Source organism: Hippocampus bargibanti, linkage group LG03 (assembly GCF_051943395.1).
Source record: "Hippocampus bargibanti isolate YZ-2025 linkage group LG03, ASM5194339v1, whole genome shotgun sequence".
Taxonomy (NCBI): domain Eukaryota; kingdom Metazoa; phylum Chordata; class Actinopteri; order Syngnathiformes; family Syngnathidae; genus Hippocampus; species Hippocampus bargibanti.
In genome coordinates, this window is record NC_142736.1 from 29,317,403 (window position 1) to 29,332,598 (window position 15,196).

Below are 15,196 nucleotides of genomic sequence, written 5' to 3' on the forward strand. Positions count from 1 at the left end.
CCGTGACTTTTATGAGGATGAAGCAGATTCGCGAATGCATGGTTAGTTTTATGGATGAATTCAAGAAAGTATTTTAACCAAAATACTGTACAGACGCTGCCCACCTTATGAACGAGATACGTTCCAAGCAGTCGGTTGTAAGGTAAATTTGTTCGTCAATTGCTTCAGTGCTATATTTTGTATGGAATGTATGTTTAAGTCAAACACTGAACCGGCAAGTATAAAACACAGACGCGATAACAGTTTGAAAATAAATTCACACCTACTGTAGTATGACGACATATATCTTTGGGCCTTCAGTAAGCCATTACTAAAGCTACTGGCAGGTAATTACCGAATTACGTTCCATTACTTTTTGTTATGCATCGCCATTCGCCTCCTCCTCGGAGCCTCAACTGGGAAGAGGGATTTCCTCCCCGCCCATGTACTCTACGCAGCTAATCGCAAGCGAGCTTGGCAGGAAAAAGGCATGCAATGCAAAATATAACTTACAACATCGCTGTCCGAACATTTTTCGACATACTGTACCCGCAAAAATGTTCGTTTGTACTGTAACGTCATAACTTGAATGTCCATAAATTGGGGAGCGTCCGTAATCTCCATTGACTATGTGCACTATTGAAGCCTCATTTGACAATTTAGTATAAAATTCTCAACATCATGAGAAAAGCATTATAAGACAAAAAAAAGACATTGGACCCAATTTTGATAGACCAGCCTCCTCTGTGCACTCGGGAATACCATTTTTGTGCCAGGAGAAGTCTGGTATTCCAAGATGTCATCGCACAGGAGTGATATGTATTGATTTGCAGTATAATCTAGCGTCACCAGAAGGATGCTTGAATCGTCTCTGGACTTGGAGTGAAAATGTCCGATGAGCGTTTTTCAACGAGTTAAAAAAAAATAGATGAATAAAAACAGATACACAAAGATAAGCACACAGCAAAATGGGTTCTGTCTGAAGCCCCTCTGAGGCTTGATAAGAGTGGGCGTGGGGTGATGATGAGGCCCACTCATGGATGCATTGTTCTCTTACAGGAGGCGGATCTCATGTGCGTTTGGCGGTAATGAAGCAGGGATTGAGAAGCAGGGAGAGCATAATCATTATTGGCTCTGACAGCAGTGACCTGACAGCTGGGTCCAGTCGTGCTCCAGTGCTTGTTGTACAACACACGTACACACACACTGGCGCACATATATACCCCAAACGAGACAAAAAGGCTCGTTTGTTGTGGATTGTTTGCCTACATTGGAAGATCTTGTGTCAACTGCAGACAGAAATTGGAAAGTATTTGACTGATTGAACAACATAGTGACTACATAGCTGCCGCAGGGGGCATTTTGAGCAGTGGGCAGTAGAACTAGAATTTTTGAAGGAAGGTTTACCTCCTGTGTTGTTCAGATGTAAACGTAAGGAGTGTGGGATTTCAAGATGACGATGAATATGTCCCTTGCAAAATTGCTGTCAAATTATTTTTAAGGTATTTTGGATTGTATTTGCCTTTTTTATTAGTCTTGCGGTGGAGACATTTACATTTCACAACAAAGTGATCAAAGGAAGAGGAAAGAAAGAAGTAGAAAACACAAAATACAGAAGCTGCTGTAAAGGCAGCCACTGCCCAAAACTAATGTTGTAATAGCTTAAACCTAACCAGTATTTAATCTTAACTCATTCACTGCCATTGCCGAGTTTATTCGGGAATTGAAAATATGACAGAGTGCCATTCCCAAATGTGTTTGGTTTTGTTTTTTCATGCTTAGGTGCAGATAAAGGCACGATATAAACCAATATGTGTGTATTGAATTGTATTTTGGACAGCCAGCCTCATTTCAAGCTCAATAACTCCAGACCCATCTAATTTACGAATTACCTTATTTTTTTCTGATAAGAGAAGAGAGTATAAGGGTTTTTACGCTGGATTTAATGTTTATGTAGTCATAAAACTCAATATTCTGTGGGTCCTGGAATTCAAGTGACAATGACAAAAACCCTGGCCCTGGAGTAGACATTTTTTTCACATTTAGCAGTGAATGAGTTAATGACAAAAATGTTCAAGTCCTACACCCATACAAGTGTGTCTTGTCACATAGCTCGGTTTTCAGCATTCTGTACTGTGGCCCAAAGTGTATAAAAAGCTAACCGCTATTTATCATAACATCAATCATAACATTACATTACTGGTCACTTAACTAAATGGCTTAACTAAATGCCTTTTCGTAATTACACTCATTTTCATGTGAAATCTTACAAACTCCTGGTTAGTTGATTTTAACTAGTAATGCTTACCACTGCCATCATGATGCTTGTGCTATGTCATGTCAATCATTTTGTAGGCTTCCCCTCTTGGCGAGAAGTGTTTGTTCATAAAAGCCGCCTCTGACCTCAGCCCTGAGGCATGCTGGGCCACTCAACGAAGCTGAGTCAAAACCGTCAGTCAAGCCCCACAACATGACAACGACATCAGGAAACTTTCAGTGTCAGGTTCTTTACTTTCAAAATTTTCCCAGGGATGACCTCACCATTCAGAATTTATTGACCAAGGATTGTAAGATGATTCTTACACATGTAATATATGAAATCCTTTCCCAAATTCATTGGGCACGCACCCCTTTCTACAATCTAACAGTTGTCGTGCCCACTTCCCCACCCCCATTATAACCTCTGAAATGGACCTTGCAGCCTTCATCCTAAAACCTTTGCTCATCAAATTTCATTTTCCAGACGCCATTATATCTCCTATAACATTGTTTGATTATATCTTTGACTGTGGTAGTACAAGCCATCAATGGTGATTGTCCTTTCTGAATTAATCTCGTACCCCCTGCAAGGTCCACGGCAGAAGATAAGCAGGGTGTGCTTGTACAGCTGCCTCCTCTTCATGAGACTGCAACTAGCACCAGCAACAGCTGGAAAGATGGTAGAGGCTTTGTCTGCTGGCCCGCTAAGCCAACGTCGCTGGGAAAGCAACCCGTGTCCGGACTCTGAGCCCTTGGACTGCTATTAGCTCAGTCTAGCATAAAACGGACATATACAATAGACAAACGCGGTACATGAAACACTATTTGACATTGTCATTTGCACATATGCAGTATATTCAATTTATCATTGCTGAGGCTATTTGAACACTCTATATTAATGAACTGTGCCGATGACCATTTTGCGTTTGGGAGCCTTTTACTGAGCCGCTTCATTTTTATTAAGTTCATATAGTTGCTTGTTCTGTAGCCACAAGGGGACACAAACCAGTGTCTTATTTTGCCGGTCCCAAGCCCTGATAAATACAGAGGGTTGTGTCAGGAAGGCCATCCGACGTAAAAGCTTGACCAAAACAGGACACTGATTCGCTGTGTCGACCCCTGAAGGGAAAAGCCAAAGGGAAAAGAAGTTAATGCGGGAACAATTAAACAGTCTCTTCACCAAATCTCGTTCAAATTATTTCCCTGTGCCGCCCTACTGGTCATGCATAATGAAGGCTAGATGCTAGTAGTCAGTAGGCTAACGTGCAATGCTCGCTTATTCATTCAACGTTAAGCTACTGACTACTAGCATCTACACTTTAGATGCTAATAGTAGTCAGTAGGCTAACATGGAATGATGGAAAGCTAGCTTATTCATTCCACGTTAGCCTACTGACTACTTGCATCTAAAGTTTAGATGCTAGTAGTCAGTAGGCTAACGTGGAATGAATACGCTAGCCTTCCGCCCCTTGTTGTCAAATGAGAGTCTATCAAATGTTTAAATTCTAAACATTTGATAAACTCTCATTTGAAACAGTACTTGAATTAGCGAAGAGATTGAAAAGCTCTACTGGGTTGGCTTTGGCATTTTTTTACACTCATGTTGCGATTGCACAATATGTTAGCATACCCGCAGCTAGAATGTTAAGATCTGATCTCTCATTTGAAATAGCAACTGACTAGAGGGCGAGATGTCAATCCCTTATCGCTCAAACTTCATGGTTTAAGTACCTTTCTCAGCTGTTAGGAATGGTCACATATTTCTCAATCGAACTGGCCTGCAATTTTTAATAAAGGTCAAGCCGATTGCAGTAACTGTCATTGTTTTTGGCAACCAGAAAGCAGATGTAGAAATTACACTCATCGGAATGATAGCCCCCTGCACCCTACCCCTTTCCCCTCCTTCCCGCTGTCACCTCTCATCTTGGCAGCATCGAGGCGACATGCATTTTAATTTGTCCCCATCCCACCCTCCGAAGTTACTTATTTCATTATCGATCATCCGTAATGCCGAATCAATGTTCATCTTGTTACGTGTACCGTCGCTGTGTAATACAGTGATAGTGATACGCAGATACATAAAAAGTGAAGCGGGAGAATGCGGTTGAGAGGAAACAACCAAAACAATAACATCATGACTTGAAGCGACTGACACTTCAAGATAATGACTTATGGATTTGTGAGTTTAGAATTTGTGATTTAAAAAAATAATAACTTGTGAATCTATAATGAATATACAATACAATACATATTGATTTATATAGCACTTTAACAACACCGGAAGCTGTTAAGAAGTCCACGATGTTGCCCAAGCCGGCAGCCATCAGCAAGTGCTCTCACGAGTCTGGCTTGTTTTCGTTGTTTTTGTGTTTACTTTTGTACCTTTGTATTTTTGTGCATATTGTTATATTAACGGATATGAACTGTTTTTCTACATATTTTGGCCATGACATTCATCAAGGAGGAGACTGCTGAGTGACTTAGCCTTTTCGGCAGCATGAATATGCCAGCACTGTTTTTGATTTGGGAGGAATGTCAGCGCTATTTGACTATTATTGCTGGACAGCTCTGGGGCGATCTTGCTTTTTTGCGGGGCAGCATTTTCACAGCCCCGCTTTGTTCAGCAGAAAGGTCGGTACTGTTGGCCAGTCTGCGGCTGGATGGATGCATGGCTCGAGGGCTGCGCCATGAGGAGAAAGGAGTGTCAGCGCAGGATGCCGATGCGTATGTGTAACTGTCGTGGCATGGAATTGAAGCGGATTTACGTGGGACACGAGATGCTAGACAATCTCTTTTCGTCAATGGTTGCTACAGCTTCGTGCTTGCCGTCAACATTTAGCTTATAGCAGACGTACACATTCTACCATGACGTCCCTGATCCACTTGTGAAAAGGATGCTTTGATCCTCTCTTCTTTCATCTAGAACTGCTTCGTGCAACAAAGAGGGCGCAGAAAGTGCTGAAGATTGAAAAACTGTATTTTTTGTTGTGTCATGTTATTTGTTATTTAGTTGTCGTTTGTTGTTTAACTTCAAGGTGGCGCCGTGTGAGTAGCTGACTTTACAGCAGCTCCGGTGTTTGTTTTTGTACTTCTTCCTTTCCTTTCCTCTTCCTTTCATAACTTTGCTGCTGTGAAATGCACATTTCTCCACTGTGAGACTAATAAATGCTACTACAATCAAATGAATGTTTCAACTATAAATTTAAACATACAAATATTTTACTATCATGTGAACTCGTCTTTAAATCTCGAGCGAAATGTCTGGATGTTTCAACTGGAATCTGGAATATTTTCTCTACCACAAATGCAAATCAAAGTTTGGAGTTTTATGCATGATTGGCTAATGGAAGGTTAATTAGAAAAAAAATCCTGTCTTCCTAAATCCTGAAAGTTAAGACAAAATAACTTTAAATGTGTTTTCAAAGTGCACTTGCTTCCGTCGCCGAGAACAATTAATTTATGACTAATTCATTTATTGGATTAAGCCCCAATGTGCTTTGAACGCAGCAAGATTCATTGGGGCTTTATGTCGGTCTAATGGGACGCTCGTTTGAAATCCTTCATGTGGACTTTACATTACACAATGAGAGAATTTTCTTCTGTTTCTACTTCCGCCGTAATGTGACATTGCATATGATTTGGCCTCCATTTATCATTTAGGTGTTTTAGGCCAGTAAAATACACATTTCTGTCCTGAACTTAACAATGAAATGGTCATAAATATGACCATCTGTGTCTTTGTGTTGTCATATTTGTTATTAAGTTATTTTGTTTTTGTTTTAACTTCAAAATGGCGCCGCAAGATTGGCTGCCTATACAGCAGCTCCTGAATTTTGTTTTTTTTTTATACTTCTTTCTTTCATTTTCCTCTTTCATAACTTTGCTTCTGTGAAATGTAAATTTCTCCACTGTGAGACTAATAAAGGCTAATCCTATCCAATCTAACATTTTTATATCTTATATATTTATCTTATATATTTATAAATATATATAAATATATATATTTATTAATATAAAATATAAATATAAATATAAATATTTATAAATTTATAAATATCTTATATATTTTATCTTTATTTATTCTATATTTTGACTATTTTTTCCCTCAGAAACTTCATTGGTATTTTTGCAAACAACTTTTTGGTAAAGTACTACGTTTTTAGTGTGAACTGTGTATTTATTTTTCACTTTCCATTTCACGCTGCTCTCCCCACCAAATATATACCTCCACTTGCATGTGATCCAATCTAAAACTGTGTGCTTGTGTGTTTTTGTGCATGTTTGTATTTGTTGCATCAGAAGCCACCATGCACGTTTTTCTTGACTGCATGTGGAAATGGTGTCATGTGCATAATTACCATTTTAGATGTCACGGCGCTCGCTCCTCCAGCGTAACTGTCCTCTTTTCTTTTACTAACTGTGCACGTGCGTGTACGCGTGCGTGGATTTATAGCCAGTTTCCCGAATGGGTGTGAAAGTGTTAAGTTAGTGAGTGGCTGCGCTTGATTGGAGATAGTAAATCACTGCATACGTAGTTGCAGTGTGATGCGAGTGTGAGTGCGCGTGGCGCATGTGTGAAGAGTTGGGCTGAGAGGAGACCGGGGTGGGGTGGCGATTTGGGGTTGGGGTCTTGGTTCCATGACTCCACGTTTGGGGTTATGGTGACTGGGTGCTTCCGGTCTTGGTGCGCTGTTAAGCGGACAGACTTCTAGTTGGACACCTCGCTGAACTCCGAGCTGTGAATACCCCCCCCCCCCCCCCTCTCTCTCTCTCGCACTCTCTGCCCCCCCCACCCCCAGCCCAGCCACCCCCTCCACTTCGCTTTGTGTCATCGACTTCTATGTATATGTGATTACCATTCTGGTCGAGTGGCACCAGCAAACCGTTGTAATTAATAACCCCGTAATCCTGGTTGCATGGCACACACACACACACACACACACACACACACACACACACACACACACACACACACACACACACACACACACACACACACACACACACACACACACACACACACATGAATTGTGTACTGAAAAGTGGGAGGCGACTTTTTTTAATCTAATAATATTAAATGTAGTGATAAATATTCCTGAAAAAACGCATATTATAATCCAGCACAAATAAATCCCCGCCGTGATTGGAACTTTTCTTGTCAATAAGACGATTTCCTCAGCAAACAAGGCGCTCAAATATTAAAATTCCGCGAAGCAATATAGAAAAGTGTGTTCGGAGAAGTACTGGAGGGAGGGGAGGGGGGTAGAATCAGGAAGGGAAGCATCTGTTTTCTTTTCGACGGATTTCTCCAATCACCCGCTCTTTATTTCAATACTGCTCAAAGTATTAATGCAATATTGTTATTAAATACAACATATATGTTATTTTTTGGTGGCATGTGTTTTTAAGCTTCTTTTGGGGAGCAACAGATCATTGTCTAGGGGGGATGATAGCAGCTATACCCCCCCCTCACCCACCCCTCCCTTCTTTGCCCGACCCCATGCGAAATGTCCCGAATCTCCTGAAATTCTCTGTAGGTTTCTTTTACGCGCGTGTGTGCGCGTGTTTCAATCCACATTTTCCACGAACGGTGTTCATGATCATCACCGGGGCTCCCCTTTTAAGTCTTAGGTGTTGAACCGAAGTATATTCGCCCTCTTCCAAATGTGGGAATGATTTAAAGACCCGCTAAAACGCCATTTGAAAAGAAAGGCCAAGAGCATGTTTTATTTCTGAATTAGATGTCGTGATTAATGTGCAGAATTTGAGTTTTGAGCGCAATTAAATTGAGAGGTAGTTTTTTTCATGCAAGGCCCATTTAGAAAGGCAAAAGCAAAGTAAAGACAACGCTCTTGAAAAATATCGATAGGGATATATTTTCTATTAATTGTTTTAATCATTTAATAATCGTTTTTGGCTTATTTTAACAACAATAATAGAAAATAGTGTTTAGTATGTATGTAAAATTCCTGTACTGTATTCAGAGTTTCTCTCATTGTTTTTAAAGTTTTTTTTATATATTTCTAACAAGTGAATGTTTGCCTCACTTTATAAAAGTCGACTCAGGATGACTTGCGAAAAATGTGAATTATGTTATTCACACTATGTGAATGTGTTTTGTTCAAACCAGCGTCAATATAAACTCGGTTTAACCCGTAATGCTTTTCAAGTTTCAAGTTTTGATTTGGAATATGCAATATTTTAATGCATTTATAGTACGTTTATTAATTTAGTGTTGTATGTATTGTTTTATTCGTTTAATAAAGGATCTTGCGGAGTAAAGTTGAGACTATACCTCACTCGTAACACATGGGGGGGGGGGGGGCTTGTTGGATTGTCAAAACATATACAGTAACTTTCAATGTTTTTATTTGCACTCATGGAGGTTTCATTGGAATATTTGTTTCACCATTTTTATTTACCGTGATTACTAGAATATGAAATCAGAATATGAAATCAGTAGCGCAGTGGTGGTGCAGAAAAATGACATTGAAGAGTGTATTCAAATTGGACAGTGCATTTATTATATTCAAGTAGAAGGAGGGACGAGAGAGACGGAGAGAGAGAGACAGAGAGAGAGGGGGAAAGGGTGAGAGGGACTAAGAGAGAGAGAGAGAAAGAGAGGCAAAGAAAGACAGATATAGAGAGACAGAGAGAGAGCGTATGGGGGAGAGAGAGAGACACACTGGGGTGCGTTTTGAGAAATGGGCGTGGTTTGCAAAGGACTAGAAATGTCAATCTGAGCAAGGGAGTCCCAATAATCTAAAGCAATCTGTAAGGACCTGACCTTAGTCCAACCAGATCAATAGAAGAAGGAGAAGAAGAACAGATCGCACCATTCGCACTGGAAATACTCTTGGTTCCCCCCCTCAACCCCCTCTGCTCTCGCACCTTCCCTCGGCCCTCATGCTTTCCACACTCTAACTAGAGCAACAACAAAAAGTGGATATTCCTACTTGTCGCTCGCTCCCGACTCCGTCGCCGGTCGCTATGTCCTTCCCCCAGTTGGGCTACCAATATATCCGGCCCGTGTACCCTCCGGAGCGTCAGGGCATGGCCGGCAACCCCCGGAGCGCCGCCGCTGCGGCAGCCGCGGCAGCCGCAGCCGATCTGAGTCCTTCGGGCGCCCTCTCCAATGTTCTCTCTTCCATGTACGGAGCACCGTTCGCCGCCGCTGCCGCGCAGGGCTACGGAGCCTTCTTGCCCTATTCTAACGATATCTCCATTTTCAACCAGCTGGTGAGTCGCTTATTCCAAAAAATACACATCAAAATCATTGTCTTTCTCTGGTATTTGCTGCCACTTCGGGAGCGACCCAACTTTTGCGGAGAAGCCGTTCTCGGTTGTTTAAAAATTAATACCACAACACGGTAACCCTCTAAAGGAAAACAAAACCCGTGAAATAATGCACGAATACAACGAAAACGGCAGGAATCAACAGTCTGTAAATGGTTAAGTCCATAAATTGGATTGTTTAAAACAAATAAAAATAAACATGACAAAATGTACAAGTGAGATCAAGGGGACGATCGACGATCAGACTGTTCAAAATAACCAAATCTTTTTTTTAAGGTGATAAACATGTCACATTATTGAAGCAAATAATGCCTTTCACTGGACTGAACCATAAAAAGAAAGCGAGTCCAAGAATTGCGTAGAAATTGTCGAAATAAAACAAACTAGGCATAAAGATTACTTTATTAAAAATAATCAGAAACCCTTTAATAGTCCCACAGTGGGGAAATTTGCGTTTTTATTGGGGGTTAAAAATTAGGGGAAAAACACGAAAATATACATTTAAAAAACGTTATAAGAGGTTGCCCTGGAATGTGAAAGTCAAATTTATATAGTATGTTTAAATACACTAATAAACGTGTAGTGGAATGTAACAATAAAAAAGTAAATATTATTGACAAGTCATTGTAAGCAGAAAAAATAAATGATTCATCACGAGTGGGTGGAGTTACTAATATTATCAAACGTGACAAATGATCAAATGTTTAAAATGAATTAATTGTATTGGAGTTGGATGGAAGTTTGAGAGTCGTGATAAACATGTCGAATGGTAGCGTATTGGAGTGTAACCGTGTTGTGAATGCACCCAGGGGGCCCAGTACGAACTGAAAGACAGCCCGGGGGTTCAGCACGCCGGTTTCGCCCACCACCATCCGGCGTTCTACCCGTACGGCCAGTACCAGTTCGGCGACCCTTCCCGGCCCAAGAACGCCACTCGAGAGAGCACCAGTACCCTAAAGGCCTGGCTCAGCGAGCACCGCAAGAACCCATACCCCACGAAGGGCGAGAAGATCATGCTGGCCATTATCACCAAGATGACTCTAACCCAAGTCTCCACTTGGTTCGCTAACGCCCGTCGGAGGCTCAAGAAGGAGAACAAGATGACGTGGGCGCCTCGGAACCGAACCGACGAGGAGGGTAACGTCTACCCCAGCGACCACGAGGGCGAGGAAGGTGACAAGCGGGAGGACGAGGAGGAGATCGACTTGGAGAACATCGACACGGAGAATATCGAGAGCAAGGACGATCTGGACGAACAGGACGACTTGCATTCGGAACTCAAAATTGACGCAAGGAGCGACTCGGAAGGTTCGGACGGCTATGAGGATTTACCCGAGCAGAGGTTTCTCAAGGGGGGTCTGCACCACCACCACCACCATCACCACCATCTCCAGATCCACCACCGCGGCTCGTCTCCGCTGGAGATCAAAAGTGATGCGGACAAACTGAACTCGGGTCCTGTCAGTTCCCCGCCCACGGAGAACAGCCAAGCACCGGCCCAGAAACCAAAGATCTGGTCTCTGGCGGAGACGGCCGCGGCTCCGGACAACCCGAGAAAATCGCCCCAAGTGACTCCCACCCAACCGGCTTCACACCAGCAACACGGCCTCATGGCCCCCCACAGACTTATTGCGTCGTGTCCCGCCGTGGGTAAGATCCCGTCGTGGACGAACCGAGCCTTCTCGGCGCATCAGTTGGCTCTGTTCAACTCCAACCACTACCTTGGTTTGGCCAACCAGGCCGGGGGCGGCCTAGCGTTGTACGGCGGCAGCCGTCTTACGGACGACAAGGCCGCTGTGGCCGTGCCCGGTGCGGACTCTGCGCTCACAGGTACCGGTCCACGACACTGAGAATCACCGCGTGTGTTTGTGCCTGTGTGTACGAGCAAAAGACTCCAAAGGCCACTTTCATTCGTTTATTTTTTTGTTTTCGTTTTCTCTTTGACTGTCCCGTTTTTTGCCTGGTGTTGGATCCTTTTCTCTGTGGGCCACACACAAAGTGTGTGTGCGTGTGTATGAGTGTATGTGTGTGTGTGTGTGTGTGTGTGTGTGTGTGTGTGTGTGTGTGTGTGTGTGTGTGTGTGTGTGTGTGTGTGTGTGTGTGTGTGTGATAATTTGAGTAAGCATTTAAAAAACAATAATGTCCCTCTGTTTCTAGTTCTTGCACCACGCTCCAATTGTTTTGCATTATTATTATTATTATTATTATTATTATTATTATTATTATTATTATTATTATTATTATTATAATGTAAGCTAGCAACAGTCCAATACATTGTTCTATTAATAAGGAGTCATTACAATGTAATTTCTTTAGTGGCCACTCAAGAGAGATACTTTAGTGCCTTTTGGGTCAGCAGCAACGGTATTTTTAAAGAAATAATGTTAACATCGTCTTTTACAAACTTGATTTATCTTTTTTTTCAAAATGCGACTGTCACTTTTGCAATGTTCTTTTGTTTTACTGCCAAGCCTCTTGTTTCTTTCAGTTATTTTTTTGTTGGCTATCTGAATATGGATTGTAAAATAGACAATAATACCATCTGTGTATAGCTACATTGTAAGCATGTCCCGTGTAAAAAAATGCTAATGTAATAATGTATGAATCCTGTGTGTAGTCTGTGAGTGTTTTTTTTTCCTTTACGCCCTCTTCTTTTTTTACCTGTCAGGATTTGATGTTATTTTTCTTTTGTATATAAAGTTAAAAATATGTACATACTTGTGAACCAAAATTGTACAAGAAAAGTCTATATTTTTGGCTAATAATAAACGAATTGCTGCAACTTTAAAGAGGACAGTTTTTTTTTGAAAGTCAATTTTCCATATACAACAGGCTTCTGTTTATATTTCCAGTCGAGGGACTTAAATGTGACGACACAATGTTTTTTATTAAAAAAATAAAATAGGACAATCCTCGTGTTAAAAATTGAGAAAATGGAAATGCTTCTCCAAATACATTGCATGCTTAATTTTCTTTTCAAGGTGATTTTTTTTCCATCTTCACAATTCAACTCCCAGATCTCATCATGCTCCATTTGTACTGCACACCCATCTCATACACACTCTCAATTAACGACCCTCCCCTGTAATTGTAATTTATCGTAGGCGTAAAAGTAATAATAACGCCATTTATTTGTGTTGGGAGCCCCTCGGGAGCGCGTATGAGGGCGTTTAAAGTTGGTGTTGGAGCTCCCTCTACAGTCTGCTGCACACACACAACCCCACTTGCAACCATGGCACACAGTCACATGTTCTCCGGATGTTTTTTATGTTCTCAACACCCTCATGTTTGATATTTCTTTGTAAATCTATGAAAGACTCTTGTGGTCCCAAATGTGACGGGGCGAGGGGTAATTTTGAGTCTATTCAGGTGGTTTCAAGCAAAAAGAAATCACAACAAATCGGATTTTTTTCCTTCAACATTCCTCTTAGAATTAAAGGTTTTTATTTTCGGGCACGTGTCAGTGTGTGTGAGTGTGTGTGTGTGTGTGTGTGTGTGCGCGTGCGTGCGTGTGTTTGTGTTTGTGTGCGTGTGCGTGTGTGTATGTGTGTGTGTGTGTGTGTGTGTGTGTGTGTGTGTGTGTGTGTGTGTGTCGTAGAATAAGGTTAAAACGATTTTCAAACGAATGTGATCATAATATCTAAAATAAAAAATGGCAAACTTCTTTGTACACGTTTTCCTTAAAATAATGCGATTGAGAGAAAAAAAGAAGTGATCTGATTCTAAAGTCAAATATAACCCCAGTACGGATGAAAAAAAAAGTTGAAAATGAAGTTAAATTATCTATTTTTTTTAAACTAAGACAACGATGAAATGTTGCGTTCCTGCGTCATCGAACTTCACAAATTTCCAATCACTCTACACACCTGCACTTCAGACTTTTACAACACTTTTGACTTTTACATGTTTTATTGAAAACATATATATGTGTAACAACTAAATAAAGCTGAAAAAAACTGAAAATGATCCATAATTCTCGCTTTTTAGTATTTCAATGCGCATTTATTTTCCCGATGTATTATGTTTTAAAACGGAGTAGTGGCCAGTGACAAGTGTGCGGAAACGTCTTCAACATTAGCCCGAAACACGCATGCGTCCGCCGAATCAATTATCCATCTTGGGAAACTCATCTCAGAGCATCATCATGAATATTCACAAGTGGCATCAGCTGATTAACCCCCTCTCCACTTCTCCCGTTTTTGTCGCTTTCGAAGCAAAGGCCACTTGATGCCACGTTAACCAGGATGTTTTCTTTTCTTTTTTTTTTTTTTTTTTTTTTTTTTTTTTGGGGGGGGGGGGGGGGTCATTTACCGTGCACACATGGAGAGGAAATTATAATATTATTTTGGCCTGAGGGTAATCCGTATAGACATATTTCAAAATTGCCAACACATTATATGTTCACAGTATATTTGTTCCAGAATGGTCAAACAAGACCATAAGGGACACATTTCGATTGATGCATAACATTAGGGAGTTATTATTACAGATATAAAAAAAATATTTGTGTACACTTCACCAGATGTGATCCATTATTAAAAAACATTCTCCTTTCTGATCATATAAAGAAGATGTTTGTAAAAATATTAAATATTATGATAACATGTATGTTGACTTTTATATAATTGATGTTTTGCATGTTTTTTTACAGTGAAATACAATCCAATACATATTAATTTATAAAGTTCTTGAACAACAGCTGAAGCTGTAACACAGCGCTTAACATGGACAATTATCATATACAGGAAATAGAGCAGTCACAAAGATAGTCACAGGGAATAAAACTAATATCAAGTCTGAATCATGCTGAGTCAAATGTCAAATAGTCCAAGTGTGTTTTGCGGCAGGTTTTAAAGATGGGCAGCGAGGGGGCTTGCGGAATGTTTTTAATGACACACTGTCCTCTTGCAAGGCAAAGCTTTTCTCTGGATCATTACAGCTTTTGTCGCAATATTGCATCCATGATGTTTGTGAGTTTGTGATTGATAAGTGCACTAATATGCTGTATATTTTGTACCCCCCTCCCCCAAACCCCAAAATGCAAAAAAAAAAAAACAGATGTTTTGGTTTAGTTTAGGCAACTAACAAAAAAAAGAGTTGGCATCATTAAAAGGAAATGTAATCTGTCTTAGCCAAAAAGTTCTCATTGATCCAACCTCGGACAGAATGAAAAGGGGATCCGATGGAGCCATCAGAGGGGCCCCCGCGTTTGAATGAGCTTGGAGTAAATAAACACTGAGGCCATCCATTGGAAAAGAAGACGGGGGTTGGCATCGGGGTCCCCACCCAATCTCCCCATCTTGGAAGAAGCTCCACATAAAGAGGGTCAGCCTTACGCTTTCACCTCATGCAGCCCTTTCTGTCAAGTCTCCTCCTTCCCCTCACAGAGACACACAAACATTACCTCCTTTTGTGGCCCCAGTCAGGCTTAGAAGCCCACCACTGTCTTTGTGTGGCAAACTAATCCTTTTATGAGCCACTGTCCGACAGGGGCCCCTTCGACCACTGGAGCGCACACCTCTGAAGGACCGGTTGAGAACAGGCCTTAAGTTGAGAACGTGAGAGAAAGCGTCCAAGTTAAAGAACAGCCCAGGAGTTGTTGTTGTTGTTGACAAAAGGCCTGGAGAAGTGAGTGACGTTCTCCAGAGGAAGGCTTGCCAAT

At 41.3% G+C, this 15,196-nt stretch overlaps 1 protein-coding gene and 1 long non-coding RNA gene across 7 annotated transcripts in view; both read left to right on the forward strand.

Annotated features, from left to right (window-relative positions):
• Positions 1 to 15,196, forward strand: part of LOC148900916 (uncharacterized) — a 195,943-nt gene that overhangs the window by 114,665 nt on the left and 66,082 nt on the right. The window lies entirely within an intron of this gene.
• On the forward strand, positions 8,915 to 11,647 carry irx3a (iroquois homeobox 3a). Its single transcript, XM_088992985.1, has 2 exons — positions 8,915 to 9,477; positions 10,344 to 11,647. The coding sequence occupies exons 1-2, from the start codon at positions 9,229 to 9,231 to the stop codon at positions 11,382 to 11,384; spliced, it is 1,290 nt and encodes a 429-aa protein (XP_088849111.1). The 5' UTR covers positions 8,915 to 9,228; the 3' UTR covers positions 11,385 to 11,647.